The sequence below is a fragment of the Scardinius erythrophthalmus genome (assembly GCF_964197995.2).
Source record: "Scardinius erythrophthalmus genome assembly, chromosome: 7".
Taxonomy (NCBI): Eukaryota; Metazoa; Chordata; class Actinopteri; order Cypriniformes; family Leuciscidae; genus Scardinius; species Scardinius erythrophthalmus.
Window position 1 is genome coordinate 32,450,398 of NC_138227.1, and position 18,489 is coordinate 32,468,886.

The 18,489-nt window shown below is 37.2% G+C and overlaps 2 protein-coding genes across 2 annotated transcripts; both read right to left on the reverse strand.

Moving 5' to 3' along the window:
* Positions 1-3,822: 3,822 nt before the first annotated feature.
* gpr171 (G protein-coupled receptor 171) lies at positions 3,823-10,316 on the reverse strand. The gene is made up of 2 exons (XM_081371324.1): positions 10,181-10,316; positions 3,823-6,288 (listed from the first exon to the last, which is right to left on the reverse strand). Exon 2 carries the CDS (start codon positions 5,987-5,989, stop codon positions 5,039-5,041), a length of 951 nt encoding a protein of 316 aa, XP_081227450.1. The 5' UTR covers positions 5,990-6,288; positions 10,181-10,316; the 3' UTR covers positions 3,823-5,038.
* Positions 10,317-15,492: 5,176 nt separating this feature from the next.
* On the reverse strand, positions 15,493-17,450 carry gpr206 (P2Y purinoceptor 14; the record flags this gene model as incomplete). The annotated part of the gene is made up of 2 exons (XM_081370070.1): positions 15,493-16,189; positions 17,221-17,450. The coding sequence occupies 2 exons, from the start codon at positions 17,448-17,450 to the stop codon at positions 15,493-15,495; spliced, it is 927 nt and encodes a 308-aa protein (XP_081226196.1).
* Positions 17,451-18,489: the final 1,039 nt, after the last annotated feature.

Below are 18,489 nucleotides of genomic sequence, written 5' to 3' on the forward strand. Positions count from 1 at the left end.
TATATATATATATATATATATAGTACCAGTCAAAAGTTTGGAAACATTACTATTTTTAATGTTTTTGAAAGAAGTCTCTTATGCTCATCAAGCCTGCAGTTAAAAAAAAAAAAAAAAAAAAAAAAAAAACAGTAATATTGTGAAATATTATTACAATTTAAAATAATGGTTCTCTTTTTTAATATACTTTAAAATGTAATTTATTTTTGTGATGCAAAGCTGAATTTTCATCAGCAAGTACTCCAGTCTTTGGTGTCTTATGATCCTTCAGAAATCATTCTAATATGCTGATTTATGATCAATGTTGGAAACAGTTGTGCTGCTTAATATTTTTTTTATAACCTGAGATACTTTTTTTCAGGATTATTTGATGAATAAAAAGTTAAAAAGAACTGTATTTATTTAGAATAGAAATATTTTGTAACAATATACACTACCGTTCAAAAGTTTGGGAACAATAACAATTTTTTTTAAGAAATTAGTACTTTAATTCAACAAGGATGCGTTAAATTGCTAAAAGGTGATGGTAACGATTTATATTGTTAGAAATGTTTTTATTTTGAATAAATGCTGTTTTTATGAATAAATGCTGTTAACGTTTTACTCAATGAATCCTGAAAAAAGTATTCCAAAAAAATATATTAAACAGTACAACTGTTTCCATCATTGATAATAACTGAGTATCAAATCATCATATTAGAATGATTTCTGAAGGATCATAAGACACCAAAGACTGGAGTACTTGCTGATGAAAATTCAGCTTTGCATCACAAAACTGCATTATTTTAAATTGTAATAATATTTCATAATATTACTGTTTTTTTTTGTTTTTTTTTTCTAACTGCAGGCTTGATGAGCATAAGAGACTTCTTTCAAAAACATTAAAAATAGTAATGTTTCCAAACTTTTGACTGGTACTGTATATATATATATATATATATATATATATATATATATATATATATATATATATATATATATATATATTCAGTTGAGTGCAACAGTCTTTTTTTGTAGGCAAGATAAAAAATATTCAAGATAGCATTGTTCCTCCTTCCCCTCGAATACCTTTTATCTCCAGGCCAATAACCCTGGATAAGATTTCTCCGATAACATTAGAGGATCTCACTAAACTAATTAGCTCTATGAAAACCTCATCTAGTCCTCTGGATGTGCTACCCACTGCTTTTTATAAAAATGTTATTAACACTATTGGCCATTGTGTGTCTCTATGATTAATAATTCACCAACATCTGCTCAGGCTACAAATTATTTTAAACAAGCTGTTGTTCAACCACTTGAACCAACTAAAAAAAATCTTGATCCATCCTTGCCAAAAATGTATAGACCCATTTCTTAGTTACCTTTTATGGCGAAGGTCCTGGAAAAGTGTGTTCATCAACTTACAGCTGTTTAAAATGCTTATAATGTGTCAGCTCTTCTTAGGGCTTTTAATGTTCTGTTAATGCAAGGTGATGCAGGTAAGAGGCAGTGTGTATCTCTGGAACAGCCTAGAAGTGGTTATCTTCATATTTATCATATTTATCAGATATCCGGTCTTTTTCAGTTAGAGTTCAGAATTATGACTCATCGACAGCATCTTTGTCCTGTGGTGTTCCCCAGGGTCCTGTTTTGGCCCCTTTGCACTTTGCATAATATTTGCTGCCTCATGAAATTATGAAATTGTCTGTTCTTTTATATTGTATACACTCTATAAAAGTTTGAATGGCAAAAAATAAATACTGAAAAAAAAAACAAAAAAAAAAAACAGAAGCATTTACTTCGATCGGCTCCATGGTGTTGTCCCTAAGGTGAGGGAAAGTTTTGGCCCTTTATCTCTTTCTGTTAAAGGTGCTCTAAGCGATGTTGGGTGACGTCACTTCTTGTTGACATTCGAAGTATTGTCAAACAAAACGGAGGCTAGCTCGACCCTCCCTCCTCCTCATCCCGTCCCCTCCCCCTCCTTTGGTCGTGTGTCGGCCATATCAAAATTCAAGAGAATATAATTCTAACGTTAGTCGTTGTCTAGGACATCTCTCCTCTAGCTAACTTCCCTCTTCATGCTTCTCTCTCCTCCACTCCCCACACCCCCCTTCATGTGCACGCGCACTAACCCCCCCAACTCCCACCCCCAAATCATTCTTGTCGGTTATTGGCTGGAACACTGTTTGTTATGTTTCGTGGTCCAGGCTGGGCCAGTTTGTTTTTGTTGCCGTTTGTGGAGCCTGGGCTGTCTACAGAGACCGCGTTTTTTACAGTGTGTTCAGGGGACAGGCAGCTAGCGGATAGTGAGGAGATGTTTGCTGTATGTGACAAAAAATGTTTCAGCCTAAAAAACGTGACATCGCTTAGAGAACCTTTAAACTTACCCTTCATAATTTATGTATTGATAGGCCTTGAGTCTTGATCAACAAGTTAACTCTCTGGTTCGTACCTGTTTTTACCAGTTGAGAAACACTGCGAATCTGAGGCCAGTTTTGTCTACAGTCGAGATGGAGAGGATCATACATGCTTTCATTTCCTCCTGCCTTGATTACTGTAACTCTCTTTTTACTTGTCTTAGTAATTCATCTTTGAAACGATTACAGGTTGTTCAAAATGCTGCCGCTATGCTTTTAACTAAGTCATCAAAGAGATCACATGTAACACCAATTTAATTTTCCTTTCAATGGCTCCCATGTCAGATTTAGAATTCAATTTAAAATCCTTGTGATTGTGTTTAGAGCATTGCAGGGCCAAGTTCCTGTTTATATAAGAGTGGTTGCAAACTTATAACTCCAGTAGGAATCTGAGATCCTCCAAACTGGTCTTGTTGTCCCTCGCTCCAGATTAAAGACTAAAGGTGACTATGCCTTTGAGGTGATTGCTCCTAAACTGTGGAATGCTTTTCCTTTGGATCAAGGTTCTCTGGACTCTGTGGACACGTTTAAAAAGCAGCTAAAAACTCAGTTGTTTCAACTTGATTTTGTCTAAATTGTTCTTTATTATTTTGTCTTTTATCAAGCACATTGTTAGTTCAGACAGGCCACGTAGGCATAGGCCGCGATCAGCTGACAAATCGCTCCACCCACTACCATTCTCCTATCAGACTGGGAGGATATACGTGGCACTACTGCCCGGGAAATATGCTTAAACTGCTCGCAACCCTCCCACCCACACCACTATAAGTATCAAGCATATTTCTGTGCACCTTCTGGCTGTTGTCTTATTTGTTTCAGATTACCAAGGGTTCCAAGTCTTAGCGTCACGGATATCATCGCAGAGAGACACCCATCCTCAAAGCCAAGCTAAGACGTCCCGGATTTCACTGCTACGTCTACATGTTAAAACTGTTGCTTAAAGACATTACTAAACTGTCTTAAATCTGTATATCACTCAAGCTGATGGTTCTACGGGGGGTTAATGCTAAAGCTATATTATGTCATTAATTATAAAGCTAGAACCCCCATAAGGAACCATACCGCCAAAGATAATTGTGTTCAGTAAACTCAAGCAACTTGCCAAAGTGGTCTCGTCTGAAATCTGATTGTATGCTTTTTAATTGTCTGTTATTCTTTTTTAATCTTTGGATGTAAAACACATTGTGACATTTGTGTATATATACAGTATATATTCAAAAACATTCTTTAATATCCATGTTTTGACATAACCTTCTAACTCAGCCTACGCTAGATTTTCTCACACAGTCATATCATCAGAGACATGACTCACAGAACTGACATCAATGGCCCCTCTTTCACTCATTTCTGGGAATTATGAGGTAACTGAAAATACAACCAAAAAGGTCATTAATCAAATAAGAGACAAGACAGAGACATTATTAACATTGGTAACATTGGTTTATTAAAAAGTCCCCCTGTGGTGAAAATCAAGCTTTTAATGTTGTTTATATGTCTATGAGGTGTTTGTAATGTGCTTTAGGACAAACCATGTGCAAATTCATAAGTCAACATCATTGCTGAGTATTTTCTCCTTAAAACTGCAGTGAACCAAAGACAGTCTCAAAAATGCGGTTTGAAATCGCTGGTGTTTCTGACGTCAACGAGTGATCAAGGTCAACGAGTGATCATCAACAAGTGGATCTGTGAGCTGGCTGTGAGTGAGTGGAGGCGGGGCTAATTTGCATATTCATAGAACCGCATATACTAAATGAGGCAAAGGTGTAGAGTTACATTAAAGCATAAAAAAAACATTTAAATCTGTTATTTTGGTAATCAAATATGAGTTTTAAGGGATACAATTATTGACTACAGGAGGACTTTAAGAGTTAAAAGAGTTTAAAAAAAATCCTTTATAATCCACCCTTACAATTTAAATGATACTTAATTTGTAGATTTTTATTAGGAATTTTGGATCTAGAATACAATTTACTCTGAATGATCAACGCTTACATAAATAAAACTTAGAAAAAAAAAATGAAACATGCTTGAACTGTTAACCTGCAGCACTGTTGCCCTTTGGATGATGCAAGTTCAAGTCCTGTCTCTTGGTCTTTTCTCTGTCCCATCACCCATCTTTTCCCCCACTTTGCTTCCTATCAGTTGTCCCAATATAAAGACAAAACATGGGACTTTCCATAGTCAATTATTTTTATATTGTACAGAGTCTTTTATATTGTAAAAAGAGTCTACTTTTTAACCCACCATCACAGAAAACTTTCTGCATTTTTGATTTACAAGCTGTAACCAAAATAAATACAGTACAAACATCATTGTATAATCAACCCCTGAGCATTATTGTACAGTCCGTCTTCTGTAGCTTTAGTCATATTAGAAGGCTTAATATTTAAATATATACATATTTTGCAAAAAAAAAAAAATCATGCAGTGACTTTTTCAACTGAAATTTTGTGCAATTTTTGGCCAAAGGTCTTTGTGCATTCTCCTTTCCCCCAGACTTCTTCTGCTTTGTTCAGCTTTCTTGCTTTTCCTACATTAGGCTACCAATCTGCAGTTCAACAAGAAACTTTCTTCACCCTATATTCAGATTCAACAATGGATTCTTATAATTGGTGTGTAACTCTCATCCAATGGAAGTTTCACTCTGGATCTGCATCTGGAACGGCACGTTTGATTGAGAAGGCCTTCGTGATCTGTTGCCTGAATGCACGGCAGATGACAAAGTACAGCACAGGATCAAAGCACAGGTGCAGGATGGCGAGAAGTAGAGTAGATTCTTTGGCCAGAAAGAGATTCTTCCTCAGTGTGCATTCGGTGATGACCTCTATCTGCGTAAAAGTGTACGGCATACGCACGGCGTGGTACGGCACGAAGCTCACCACGTAAGCCAAGGTCACCAATGCAATGTTTATGAAGGCATGTCGGGCACTAGCCTGTTGCTCAGGGTCGGATTCCCGGCGACCCCAAAGCTGCTTCAAGACCAGGCCGTTGGACAACAGCACCGCTACTGAAGCGTTGAAGAAGATAGCCATGCCCAGAAATACAGACAATGTGTGCCAGTGCTTGCCCAAATCATCTTTTAAGTCAGAACATGTTAGCCCAACTTTGTCTTCGATGTTTTCTTTGATAGGAATGGCCATGTTAGGCACATTGATGAAGAGCACGAGGAACCAGACCACCGATGACATTAGAACCGCAAAGCCCACCTCCTGCAATCGCAGCAGTTTGGAGCTGCGAGTGATCTGGAGGTAGCGCTGAACGCTAACAAAAGCTAGAAAGACGATGGACGCGTACATGTTAATGTAGATGAGCGGCGCACTCACTTGGCAGTGAAATATGGTCAAACTCTTTGAATCATTGCCCAGATCTTTGGCAATCTTGACAGGTAACGCCAGCATGAGGAGGAAGTCGGATATCAGAAGATTAATAAAGTAAACATTAATGCACTTTTTAATACTTCGGCTGGTTATGAAGGCCCACAGTGCCACCATGCTGGCAGCCACTCCAATCATGAAGATGAGGATGTAGAAGGAGGCGAAGGGCACCATGTTGTCGTTGACCACGCAGTTGCTGGTATTTGGATTCCCCATTTTAAGGATCTGGACTGTGTAAGCTCTAAACAAGGCCTATGTAAATAAATCAAGTCTATCGAATAAATTAAACTTTTTCGTTTTTTTCAAGAGTCTACTTTTTAACTCTTGTCAGACCACCGAGAATAACGATTACATTTGATTACAGTTCTGCCTTTCACTTCACTAGAAAGTAAGAGGTATTGGAGGAGGAAGTGGTAAATCCCCTGTTTAAGCATGCAAAAGCATTTTCCTGTTTAGCTCGCACGGAGATATGATGTCACCTATCAGCATCAGATAGTAAATGGCATGTTGAAAGCCTGGAAGGAGACAAAAAGAAAAAAAATTAAGTTTATTTATCCATGGTTCTTGTTTTAATGATGTTTCAAAATTATATATGAACTGTTTATATGGATATACAGTATGCACTTGCTTAAGCTGGTCTAGATTTAAACTTCTAGTTTGCTTGGTAACAACTTTTATCAAGGCAACTGCAATCGAATCATCAATTCTAGCATATTAAATCAAGATAGGAATACTAGACTGTGTGTTCTGTTGAGAATAGGTAACGCTTTGCAATAAGGTTTCATTTGATAACATTAGTTAACTACATTAGATTATATTAGAACTAATAACATAAATCCTTTTAAAGCATTATTTTTTATCTTAGTTAATGTTAGTTTCAAAATGTACTAATACATGATTAAAATGAAATATTATTTAATGGACCTGTGCTAACATGAACTAACAATGAACAGTTATATAACGTTAACAATGAATACTGTAACAAATGTATTGCTCATTGTTAGTCATTGCATTAACTAACATTAACTAATGGGACCTTAAAGTGCCCCTTTTATGGATTTTTGGAAATTACCTTTCATGAAGTGTATAATATAGCTCTAAGTAAATGAAAACATCTTGCAAAGTTTTAAATCTGAAAGTGCACCGTATATAAAGTTATTGTCTTTCAAAATTAAGAGTCGACTCTGATTCAATGAAATTAATCGTTTTTCAAATTAGTCATAAGCCGTTTCGTTGTGACGTCAAAACGAAACATTAGCATATTGCCCGCCCACTTATTGCGCGCGCAGACACCAGGGAAAACTTGAAAACGTTGCAGCTGATTCCTGTGGATACTGGACAGCATCATGTCGAGAAGACACTGTGCTCTACAATGTGAAGGTAAAGACAGTTTCTTTCCTCATTTCTTTCAAAGTTTCATCGATTGATATGGTAAAATCGACGTCATCGTTCGTTACTGTGTTTAGTTTATGGCGTAGGAAGCCTCAGGAGGACACGCAGAGCTGACGTTGATATGGCAATGGCCGTTTTTGTCTTCGACACGCGCACTGGACACGGTTGACCAATCACAACAGACTGAGCTGTCTGGCCAATCTGAGCAGTGCAGCACGCAGAAAGGAGGGATTTAGAGAGATTGATTCATCTGACGAGTCGTTTGAGAATCATTGAAAAATGTGGTGATGTGCAAATGTATATTATAAGAAAATGAAACAGTTTTTTGACCTTTGATGCATATAAACCTGTTGTAGGAGACTCCAAAACAACATTAGGAAACTTTAAAAATTGCATAATAGGGGCACTTTAATGTAAAGTGTTACCAGTAAATTTAGACCACCTGCCAGTCAACTTGTTGTCTAGTAAACATTCTTGTCCACAACGTCATTGAGGGGTCTTATAAGAAGGTCCAATAAAAGTTAATGGACACCTCATATGAAGAAACTTTGGGGGTACCATTCTGTTTCATTCAATTAAAAAGAATAAATAAAATTACAACTGTGAATGCGCTTATTTGCATAAGAAACATAATTAATCTTACCAATTTTCAAAGTTATATACAAAAAGCAGGTAGCCTGACTAAGTCAGACTTCCTACTTCCGCTCAATTTCATTTCGCTTCTGTAGTCAGTCTGAGATAGCAACCTATCTTTCAGTTTTCCAGCGGCCTTCGGACAGCCGGGCCAATCAACGAACAGAGGGCGGGCTGAGAGCCGTGACGTAGACGCTGATTGTACCGTGGATGTGTAGATTTACTTCACATAATCTGCAAAAGTCGTTCACAGCCATGTTCACTCCGGTATTTCACTCGATGGTTTTGTTTTCGCATCATACATGTGTTTACAGTGGAAGTTAGATGCGGCTGAGCCTGCGCATAACGCCATAACCAAACGTCATGTGATTGGCTTACGGGTAACCAATGATTTTAAACTTCAGACAAGCGCCCCCCCGCGAGAGAGAAAACACTTCTCTATTATGCCATTCCAGACTCTGTCTACAAAGCAAAGCGAAGTAGCAGAGTTTGGTACTACCAGGCTAACAAGCAGGTATGTTTACTGCTAGTTCAAGTGAAGCTGCTGCTTTGAGTTCAAATTAATATCAGTATCACTTAAAAAAGAGTAGCAAATGAAATTATGCTCATGTCACATCAACTTGCGCATTAATAATACAATAATTGTGAGTTCTTAAAGTATATAATTTTTAATAGTCGAGAAGGGTTTTGTGGTAATAAAGCCTTATTGTATATTTTTACTTGCTATAAGTATGACATAAATATCAACTATAATTTATTTAATTTGACATTTTTCAACACCTGTTGCACTCAAGAGATCACAATTTAAACACCCAACAGGCTACCTTAACACTAGAACTACCAAGGCAGTCATTTTGACTTTTAAAATTTTGGTTTTTTTACTTTGTTAAAAGAAAGCCCATGTAACTATAGGACCCTGACTTTTCCTAAATGTGTCTATATTTTATTCTATCATTGTTATTTTATTAAAATTACAAGACACAAAAGAGTATTTCTACCTTGAATGGCCATAACAGTCATACTGACGTATGCATTTGCATCCGACCGTATGACCGTATGCAAACATTTTTCATAGTAATTTTACAGCATGATATTTTTGCTCACTAAAACAAATATTGGTTACTAAATCAGTTCATTTTATCGCAGTTTATTATATTTTCATATTCTTTTCCCGTGACGGTCAGATTGACTGTTTTGGCCAGTTTGTGTTTCATATGTGCCCATAAAAGTTTTACCTATGCATTAATGCATATTGGCGATGTTTTTGTAAGTTATTGTATTCTAATATCCAAAGATGAATACATTTGTTTTCATTTTACAAAGAAAATAATAGAAAATTGATCACTTTCGACTTTGTATCTGTAATTACAATAGCTGTTCTGTGGTTGTCGATGTAAATAGATATTTACATAGGCCTACATTAGAATTAAAATGTAGTGTTCAGATATTTATTATTACCTATCCTAACATTACAGATCCATTTATTCTTAGATTTGATATAGCTTATCAAATAATGTATGAGCGGTCAGAATGACTGCTATGGCCATTATAATAGTTATAGAATTCCGGTAGTTCTAGTGTTAAATGCCTAAAGCCCATATTTCTGATCGTCAGAGGGCTTATTCGGTCTTCTTCAAGTCTTAGCATTTCACTATAATGCTTCTTGAGCATTATCATTTTAGGAAAACAAAATACAACTTAAAATAACTGCATCTTTCTCAAACTAATCCACTACTGCAATACAGTCTTGTTTGGATCTTGTGTACCAGTTGATTTCATGCAGACCAGAACAAATAAATGATGTCTTTTTCTCAACAATCATCATTTGAAACTACAAATAGATACTGGATTATGATGGGCAGACAATTTTATATAGTTTTGTCAAACCAGGACTTTATTTTTTTTTTGTTGGCATATTCTGCAAATGGTGATAAGAGAGAAAAACCCTGAATGTCTGCATACATTTATTTTACTTTAGGGAAGTGAGTCAGATTGTGGTCAGTTAATGTGCTGAAAAAAGGAAACTTATCTACATTTATGGACAATAAAATACAGTGGAACTTGAAATTACTGTATATCTATTATTAAACATTATATAATATTTGTTATTTGTTTGAATTCAAACTGTTCTTTTACACGTTTGAATAAGTCCAATTACACATAGCCTACATATTCTTTATTCCTGCATTCATTAAAGGACATTTTTATGCCACCCCCACCTGTCTCTCCAGGGTGAACATATTTTACTCTTTACTTTGAATACATATTGAAGGTCAGTCCTCAAATTAACATTTTTAGAAACCTCCAACTAATCAGATCCATAAAATCTCAGACGAGAAGAAACAGACACATGGCGCTTCATATCAGAATTTGAGAACTTACCTCATCATACTCTCCAAGAGACTTCAGATCAGACGGTGGAATAATGCGATTCTGCTCTCTAGCTCTACACTGGTCTTGTTGAACCCCTTAACAGCTATTGAGATACTTGTTCGAAGAGTTTCCGCATTGGTTCAATGACCGTATAATCCAGCTTCCTCTTTTCTTAGGTGTTCGGTTTTAATTGTATCAGCCAATGGTGGAAAGCACGTAGTGCAATGACGCAAAGGAAACCTGAACTTTCCAGATTCGCTGTCTGTAGACGACCACAAACCACTAGTCTAAAAAGACTGTTCACTCTTATTTGCATGTGCTCTCTGTCAGTTCCTGGTTTGACATGTTCAACATGTTAGACAATAAAGTTGCACTGGGCCGGTTCACACAGAATGCAGTTTTGCTTTTAAAAAACGTGAGATGCTGGTCAGCAGAAAAAAAAAAAAAAAAAAAAAGGGGGAGCAGGGGTCCCCAACCACGTTACTGTTTAGTAACCATTCTTTTTAAGTGCAGACCTGAGTGAAAATGTCTCTTCTTTAGACTGTCGTCACCAATGGTCTTAATCTAATCCATAAAAATGTGTTTGTTGGTGTAAAGTCAAGTTAGTTAGTTTATCCTTTATTTTCTCCCTTATGATACATTTTTCAGCATCAACTCCAATTTTGATTGCCTGTAAGCCTGTAAATTTGCCGCACCATAAACTACAATTATACTGTAAAATTATACAGCACACCTGTAAAAGCAACAAAACATGAGCAGCTGTGAATTTAGAGTTCTTTACTGTAATATTTACAGTATGTTACTGTTATTAATAATGCATAGGCCACGATCAGATGACACGGTCAGCTGTAAAATTGCTCCAACCACTACCATTCTCCTATTAGACCGGGAGGATATATGTACACGTGTCATTACTCTGTAAGCATGCTCAAACTGCTCGCAACCCTCCCACCCTCACCACTAGGGCTGTCACTTTTTATTTGATATTCGAATATGCATTCGAACATGATGTGAAATATCTGAAATCGAACTATAAATAAACTATCCAGTTTTTAAAGTGCCATGTTTTGCGCATCTTTTACAGTCTATTATTAGACTGGTTTGCTTTTTATTTTATTGTTTGCCATCTCATCCAGTAGCGGCCACTCTAAACCTATTGTAGCGTAGGCCTATGACCAAATCATGCGAATAATAGCCAATAGCCAGCTTGTTTTGAAAATGGAAGATAACGACAAGACTAAAGAGACCGCGCTGTAATTCCTGCCTATAGAGAGCCTAAGTCCCGCCCCTCCGCTTCCGGCTCATGGGACCTTATTTCGGAAAAAATATGTATGGAAGTCAATGGCGAGAGACAACTTATCTTTTTATTCCGTCTGAACTGTGCCCTGAACTACACATATGATGTTTGTCAATTTAAAAGGTAATTATGAAAGTCAAGAAAGTCGCAGTTAGTCATAAAACTGAAGAGTAACGTTTAGTTTTATGTGAAAATCGCTCAATGAACTACATCTCTCGTCTCGCACTATGTACGTCACAAGATCCGTTGCTCGTATGTGTGTATTCTGGCTCAAAACACTCAGGCATGACGGTGTTACGTTTCGATTATAATGTAAGACTATAGAAAAAATGTCTGACGTTAGCTTCAGTAAAGTTAGCTTCATTCATTGAGAGAAAAGGTATGACGTCCCATGTGCGCCTTCTGGGTTTGTAGTCTTTGTAATTACGTATTTTCACAGTCTTATACCTCAGCAGTTTTACATCAAGCTGCAACTTTCTTGACTTTAAAATGCATCTTTTAAATTGACAAACATCATATGTGTAATTCAGGGCACAATTCAAACAAGATCAAAATATTTGTTGTCTCTCGCCATTGACTACCATACAATATTTTTCCGAACTAAGGTCCCATGGTGGTCGACCGGAAGGGGAGGGACTTAGGCTCTCTATTGCACACACATACACACACGACCCATAGAAAAGACGCGTGTCAGTATCGAGTTCTCTTTCGGACTTGAACAAACCACAACACACAAATTATGCCAAATGTCCGTTTTGTCGAGTGTCCTCATAAGAGCAGTCTTAAATTATTTAAATAAAGTCTTAAATGAACGTAGAGATGTGAGAAAATGCGACGCGTGTCAGATCGCGTCTCTGTCGCAGCGGCTGGTCTTAAAGGGGTGGTTCGGGATTTTTGACATCGGACCTCATTTTTAAGTCAGCCTGGTTGTTATTCATCAGTGGAGATATTTTTTTTTTTAAATTATCCAGTCCTTATATTTGGATAGTTAGCCGATGCTAGGCTAGCGCGAGTCAAGGGTAGATGTTAGCCAGCCATTAAAAACCGTTTTACCCACTCCACAGTGCACCAAACGCAAATCAATTATAACACTAGACTATCGATGCAAATGTCCGTTGAGAGAATAATGTTAGAAATCAAACATTACCTTTCATCTCAATGATCCCAAAGGAACTAGTTTCTCAGCAGCTGTGGAATTTTACTATGCTCCGGTTAGTAATGCGGCAAAAAGTAAACACACAGTGTGCCTGCGTCAGGTCAATGCCGGTACTCTTGCATCATGTGTGGACCGGCTCACTCGGTTGCCTAGGTAATCAATATCACTCCGCTGCTGCTGTAGACAAAGGCTTATGATTACAGGGAACAAATTATAACTAATGCAATGTGATGAAAGGTAAGTTTGATTTCTAACATTATTCTCTCAACGGACATATACATCGATAGTCTAGTGTTATAATTGATTTGCGTTTGGTGCACTGTGGAGTGGGTAAAACGGTTTTTAATGGCTGGCTAACATATACCTATTGACTCGCGCTAGCCTAGCATCGGCTAACTATCCAAATATAAGGACTGGATAATTTTTTTTAAAAAATGTCTCCACTGATGAATAACAACCAGGCTGACTTAAAAATGAGGTCCGATGTCAAAAATCCCGAACCACCCCTTTAAAGTGTCATTAAAAAGGTAAGAGAGTAAATTACTCACTCAGACCCGGCGCCATGAGGATTATTATACCGGTAGCCTAATAATCATGATTGCACTCCGCTATCTTTTAACACATCTCCGACGAACGGCTTTTTCACGCAAAAGAAAAACTCTTCATGAAGCGCAGTGTCAGAAACAGACTCCATGAAGGTGGTATGAGGGCCCGACGTCCACAGGTGGAGGTTGTGCTTACAGCCCAACACCGTGCAGGATGTTTGGCATTTGCCAGAGAACACCAAGATTGGCAAAATCGCCACTGGCGCCCTGTGCTCTTCACAGATGGGCCCTCATACCACCCTCATGGAGTCTGTTTCTGACCATTTGAGCAGACACATGCACATTTGTGGCCTGCTGGAGGTCATTTTGCAGGGCTCTGGCAGTGCTCCTCCTGCTCCTCCTTGTACAAAGGCGGAGGTAGCGGTCCTGCTGCTGGGTTGTTGCCCTCCTACGGCCACCTCCAAATCTCCTGATGTACTGGCCTGTCTCCTGGTAGCGCCTCCATGCTCTGGACACTACGCTGACAGACACAGCAAACCTTCTAGCCACAGCTCGCATTGATGTGCCATCCTGGATGAGCTGCACTACCTGAGCCACTTGTGTGGGTTGTAGACTCCGTCTCATGCTACCACTAGAGTGAAAGCACCGCCAGCATTCAAAAGTGACCAAAACATCAGCCAGGAAGCATAGGAACTGAGAAGTGGTCTGTGGTCACCACCTGCAGAACCACTCCTTTATTGGGGGTGTCTTGCTAATTGCCTATAATTTCAACCTGTTGTCTATTCCATTTGCACAACAGCATTTGAAATTGATTGTCAATCAGTGTTGCTTCCTAAGTGGACAGTTTGATTTCACAGAAGTGTGATTGACTTGGAGTTGCATTGTGTTGTTTAAGTGTTCCCTTTATTTTTTTGAGCAGTGTATTTATGCACTGAACAAGACCAGTAATTTATTAACCTATTAACACAGTATACCCCATTTTCCCATGATATATTTATTGTACTTACAAGTCATTTGCCCACTGGCAACCTTAGTTGCCGCTAAGTATACAAAAAATAATATATATATAATCATGAAGGTCTCTAGAATCATCCAAACAAAAAAAAAATCTTAAAAGAGATCTATAGTTTTTTGTGTACTTAGTCAAAAGTCCAAGCGGCAACTATAGTTTAGTATTTTTTTGTTGACATATATATATATATATATATATATATATATATATATATATATATATATATATATATATATATATATATATATATGTCAACAAAAAAATACTTATTAGTAACATAAAAATGACTTTTCTTTTGGAGGGTTTGTCTTTGCCATGCTTCCTGGAAGTAGGGGTAGGAAGTTGACAGCCTCATGTGACCGGGAGGAAGTGAATACCTTTTTTTTTCTTGAAATCCTTTATTTGGTTGTTTGCTTGCATGCCATTGAGACATTAAACATGGATAACATCTAGAAAAATACTTACAAAAGGAAAATGACAACTATACACTGCAGCAACTATAGTTGCCGGTGGGCTTTAAAGTAAATAACAAGTAACAATAAAACAATAAAAAAAATTACCTTTTAAGATAAAAGTACAGCTTTAATATTTTATTATTATTCAAAAATGTATTTTAAATTCTGTATTTTCCATAGCAAGCAAGCCACATGTCCACAGATCATATCATCTCAAATACCAATATTAAATACACTATTATTCAAAGGGTTTGGTAAGATTATTTTTTTAATGTATTTGAAATAAGTGCGTACCAAGGTTGCATTTATTTGATCAAAATACAGTAAAACACTAATATTTTGTGAAATTTAGTCACAATTTTAAACAACTATTTTCTTTTTGAATATATTTTAAACTGTCATTCCAGTGATGCATTACTCCAGGCTTCAGGGTCACATGATCCTTCATCCTATGATGAGTTTCTGCTTAAGAATTATCAGTGCTGAAAACAGTTTGGCCAGAAACCATGATACAGTTTTTTAGGATTCCTTGATGAACTGAAAGTTCAAACGAAGAGCATTTGAAGTAGAAGTTTCTTTCAGTTTTTGTAATATTATACAATAAATATCTTTAGTGACAGAATCATGAATCTTCAACGTTAATTTCTAGCAACAAATTCACTATTAGATCATTTTCAAGCTGTAATCTAGTGACAGTGAAACTGAAAAATGAAATGTTGTGCAAGATAAAAGGATCAGACCTAAGATGTGCATGAACTGCTGCTACATTGTGTGCAATCTAATGATCCTTTCATCCACACTGCACTCTTTTTGTTGTGGTTTACTAAGTAGACTGTCATCCTGAGAATCTTTTGAGTTAAATGACACTTTCACGTCTGAGTGTGGAAATCTTTGTCTCAATGTAGGTCAACATGTTGCTCATTCGTCTTTGCTGTCCTCTGTCGTCACTGTCTCTCATTGAATCTGTTTTCTTCCTGAAGCTCAGCTGGTTTCTGAAGGCCTTGCAGAAGATGAAGTATATAAGTGGATCCAAGCAAGCATTTAGCACTGATAGTAGGACAGTCAGCTCCTTCAGGACGTAGAACGCATAAGCTGTGCAGAGTTTCATCTGAGGTTTGATAAATGCATAAGGCAGTCGCACCAAATGATAGGGCACAAAGCACACGCAAAAAACAAGCACTAGAACTAGCATGTTGCGTTTAGACTTCCTGAACTTGTTGCTGCTGGATGTGGTCTGTGTGGACAACTGAGCTTTTCTGACCTTTTGCAGAGTCCCCCAGTAAAGAGCAATCAGTGACACCAGCACAAAAATGAAGATCACCATAGACACACTGTGAGTGATTTTGTAGACCAAACTGAGCTGAGGACTGTGGAAAGCCTCACAGCCGATTTTCTCAGGCTTATGAATGTGACCCCAGGAGGTCAGGAGAAAGAGGATCAAGTAGATGGAAGACGTGGCTAACAGCGAGAGCCAAGTAGCTGTGGAAACGTGGCGGGCGGTACGAACCGTCTGCAGAGAATGAGTCTCCAGTGGCCGGACAATCTTCAGGTACCTGAGGTAAAAAAAAAAAAAAAAAAAATCCAAATTGTGTTCATGCTTGTAATTCTATATGTTTGAAAGCTGTAGTATCATGGCTTGGAAAAAAAAATTGCTCACAAATTTCTTGTCAAGTACGCTAAAGGTTTTTTTTAATGGTTTTGAAAGAAGTTACTTATAAATACATTAAAAAGAGTTATATTGTGAAATATTATTTCATTGAAATGAACTTTTTTTTCTATTTGAATTTATATTAAAATGAATTTTATTCCTGTGATCAAAGCTGGATTTTCACCATCATTACTCAAGTCTTCAGTGTCACATGATGCATCAGAAAATTACTATACTTTGCTGATTTGCTGGATGCAATAATAAATGTTTAACATTTATTATTATTATCAGTGTTGAAAATAGTTGTGTTTACCATTAAAAATTGGGCTAAGTAATAATAATAATATTCATCCAGGGCACATCAAATTAAACATATAACAAATACTGTTCTTTTGAAATGTCTAGACAAAAATATTAGGCATGCAACACCTGTTTTCAATACTGATAATAATGAGATAATAATGAGATAATAATTATTTATTATAACTGAGCACCTACTCATTTTTAAAAATACATAAAAATAGAAAAGTTGCTTTTTTAATTGCAGTTAAATTGTTTGTTAATGTTGTTTTCCCCTAGCTGTTTATTAGTTTCCACACACTTGTTTCTTTTCTCCTGTACATTCCCTGTGTGTTTAAGCCTTGAGTTCTTTCTGTTCAGTGTCTCGTATTGTCTAGGTTAAACGTGGTTGTGTTATGTATTCTCCTGCGATCTCCTGAGTGTTCCTTGTTTGTTTTATTAAAGACTGTCTTTGTTCTCTATCACTTTCGTCGTGTGCTGCATACGGCAACAGATCGTGGCAATTTCACAATATCACTGTTTTACTGTATTTTTAATCAAATTAATTCTTGGTGAGCACAATAAAAAATATTATAATATCTTAATTGTTCCAAACTTGGAGGTCAACACAAGTAGGTGTTAGTATGTGTTGCATACCTGTTTGCAGCAATAAAGTCCATGAAGAGAATGCTTGCATACATGTTTATATAGAAGGCTGTTGCTCCAAAACTGCAGTAAATATTACGCATAATCTCTGAACTGTTGGCATAGTTAGCAATGCGCAAAGGCAAACAAAGACAAAGGAAGAAGTCAGCTGCGGCCAGGTTCTTCATGTAGACCGTGACGCTGGACTGGACACGCTGATTAGTGCAGAAATACACACGCATCGTGATGCAATTGAGCACCAGACTGACAAGAAACACTAACGAGTATGCAACTATGAAAACAGGATGAGTTCGGATCCTTGAAAATTCACAGGTCGTATTTTCTTCAGTGCGAGTGGTGTTTGCTGTGGTGTCATCCAGGGCAGTGGAGAAGCTGGTTAGTGGAACTGCAGTTCTAAGAATTTGTGAAACGGCTGACTCCATCTAGAAGCACAAGAGAGACAGTTTAGTCACCAAATGTACCAGTTTAGCAAATTTAAAGACAAAACATTCATTGCATGGATTATTTTTTTAATTTGTGCAAAGTGCATCTTCAAAGTGAAATAGCCTATGTTGTAACACATCATTCATAGAATGCAAAATCTTCACAAGTGTAAGATTATGTCTATAAAGCATTAAGATTTATTATTAAATATATAGCTTTTTGGAGACAAAAATTATTCTAAACCATTAAACACATTTAAAGGCCAAATGAAATGCCTTGAAACACGTAGCATTATTCAGTGTGTTGGCGTCATTTCCACTAAAACAGAAAGACAGAGCTGGACATATCGTACGGCTCCTCCCCTTTAAAGTAGACAATAGCGTTTCGTTTACATGTCACATCTCGCCAAAGCCACAGTTTCCTCCTTATCTCTAACAGTTTCTCCTCCTAATCTCCTCCATATCGCTTCAAAATACAGCATACTGTGCAGAATTCAAACGGGTCTGATACGTTTTTTTGGTTTGTGTCGACTCGCATTTGAACCACTCTGTACTATGGTGTCTGTAGACTGTGTACGTGCGTGCATGCGTGTGTGTGCGTGTGCGTGCGTGCGTGCGTGCTGCGGCGGCGATTTGCGTGACCTTAACGAGAAACCAGACTTCAGTCGCCACAATGTAAAGTCTATTTAAACTGTCTGACTCGTTCCCTGTCCCCTATAGAGTGCACTGTGTGCCATTCACGTGTGGAAAATAGTAAATTTGTGAACAAGTGACCGATTTTAGCCGCAACTTCGTCTATGTATAATGTATAATGTTAGGATATGTATAATGTAGGGGG

Bases quoted from the DNA above. Each gene is read 5' to 3' on its own strand.
- gpr171 (XM_081371324.1), bottom strand. From the start codon at position 5,989: ATGGGGAATCCAAATACCAGCAACTGCGTGGTCAACGACAACATGGTG.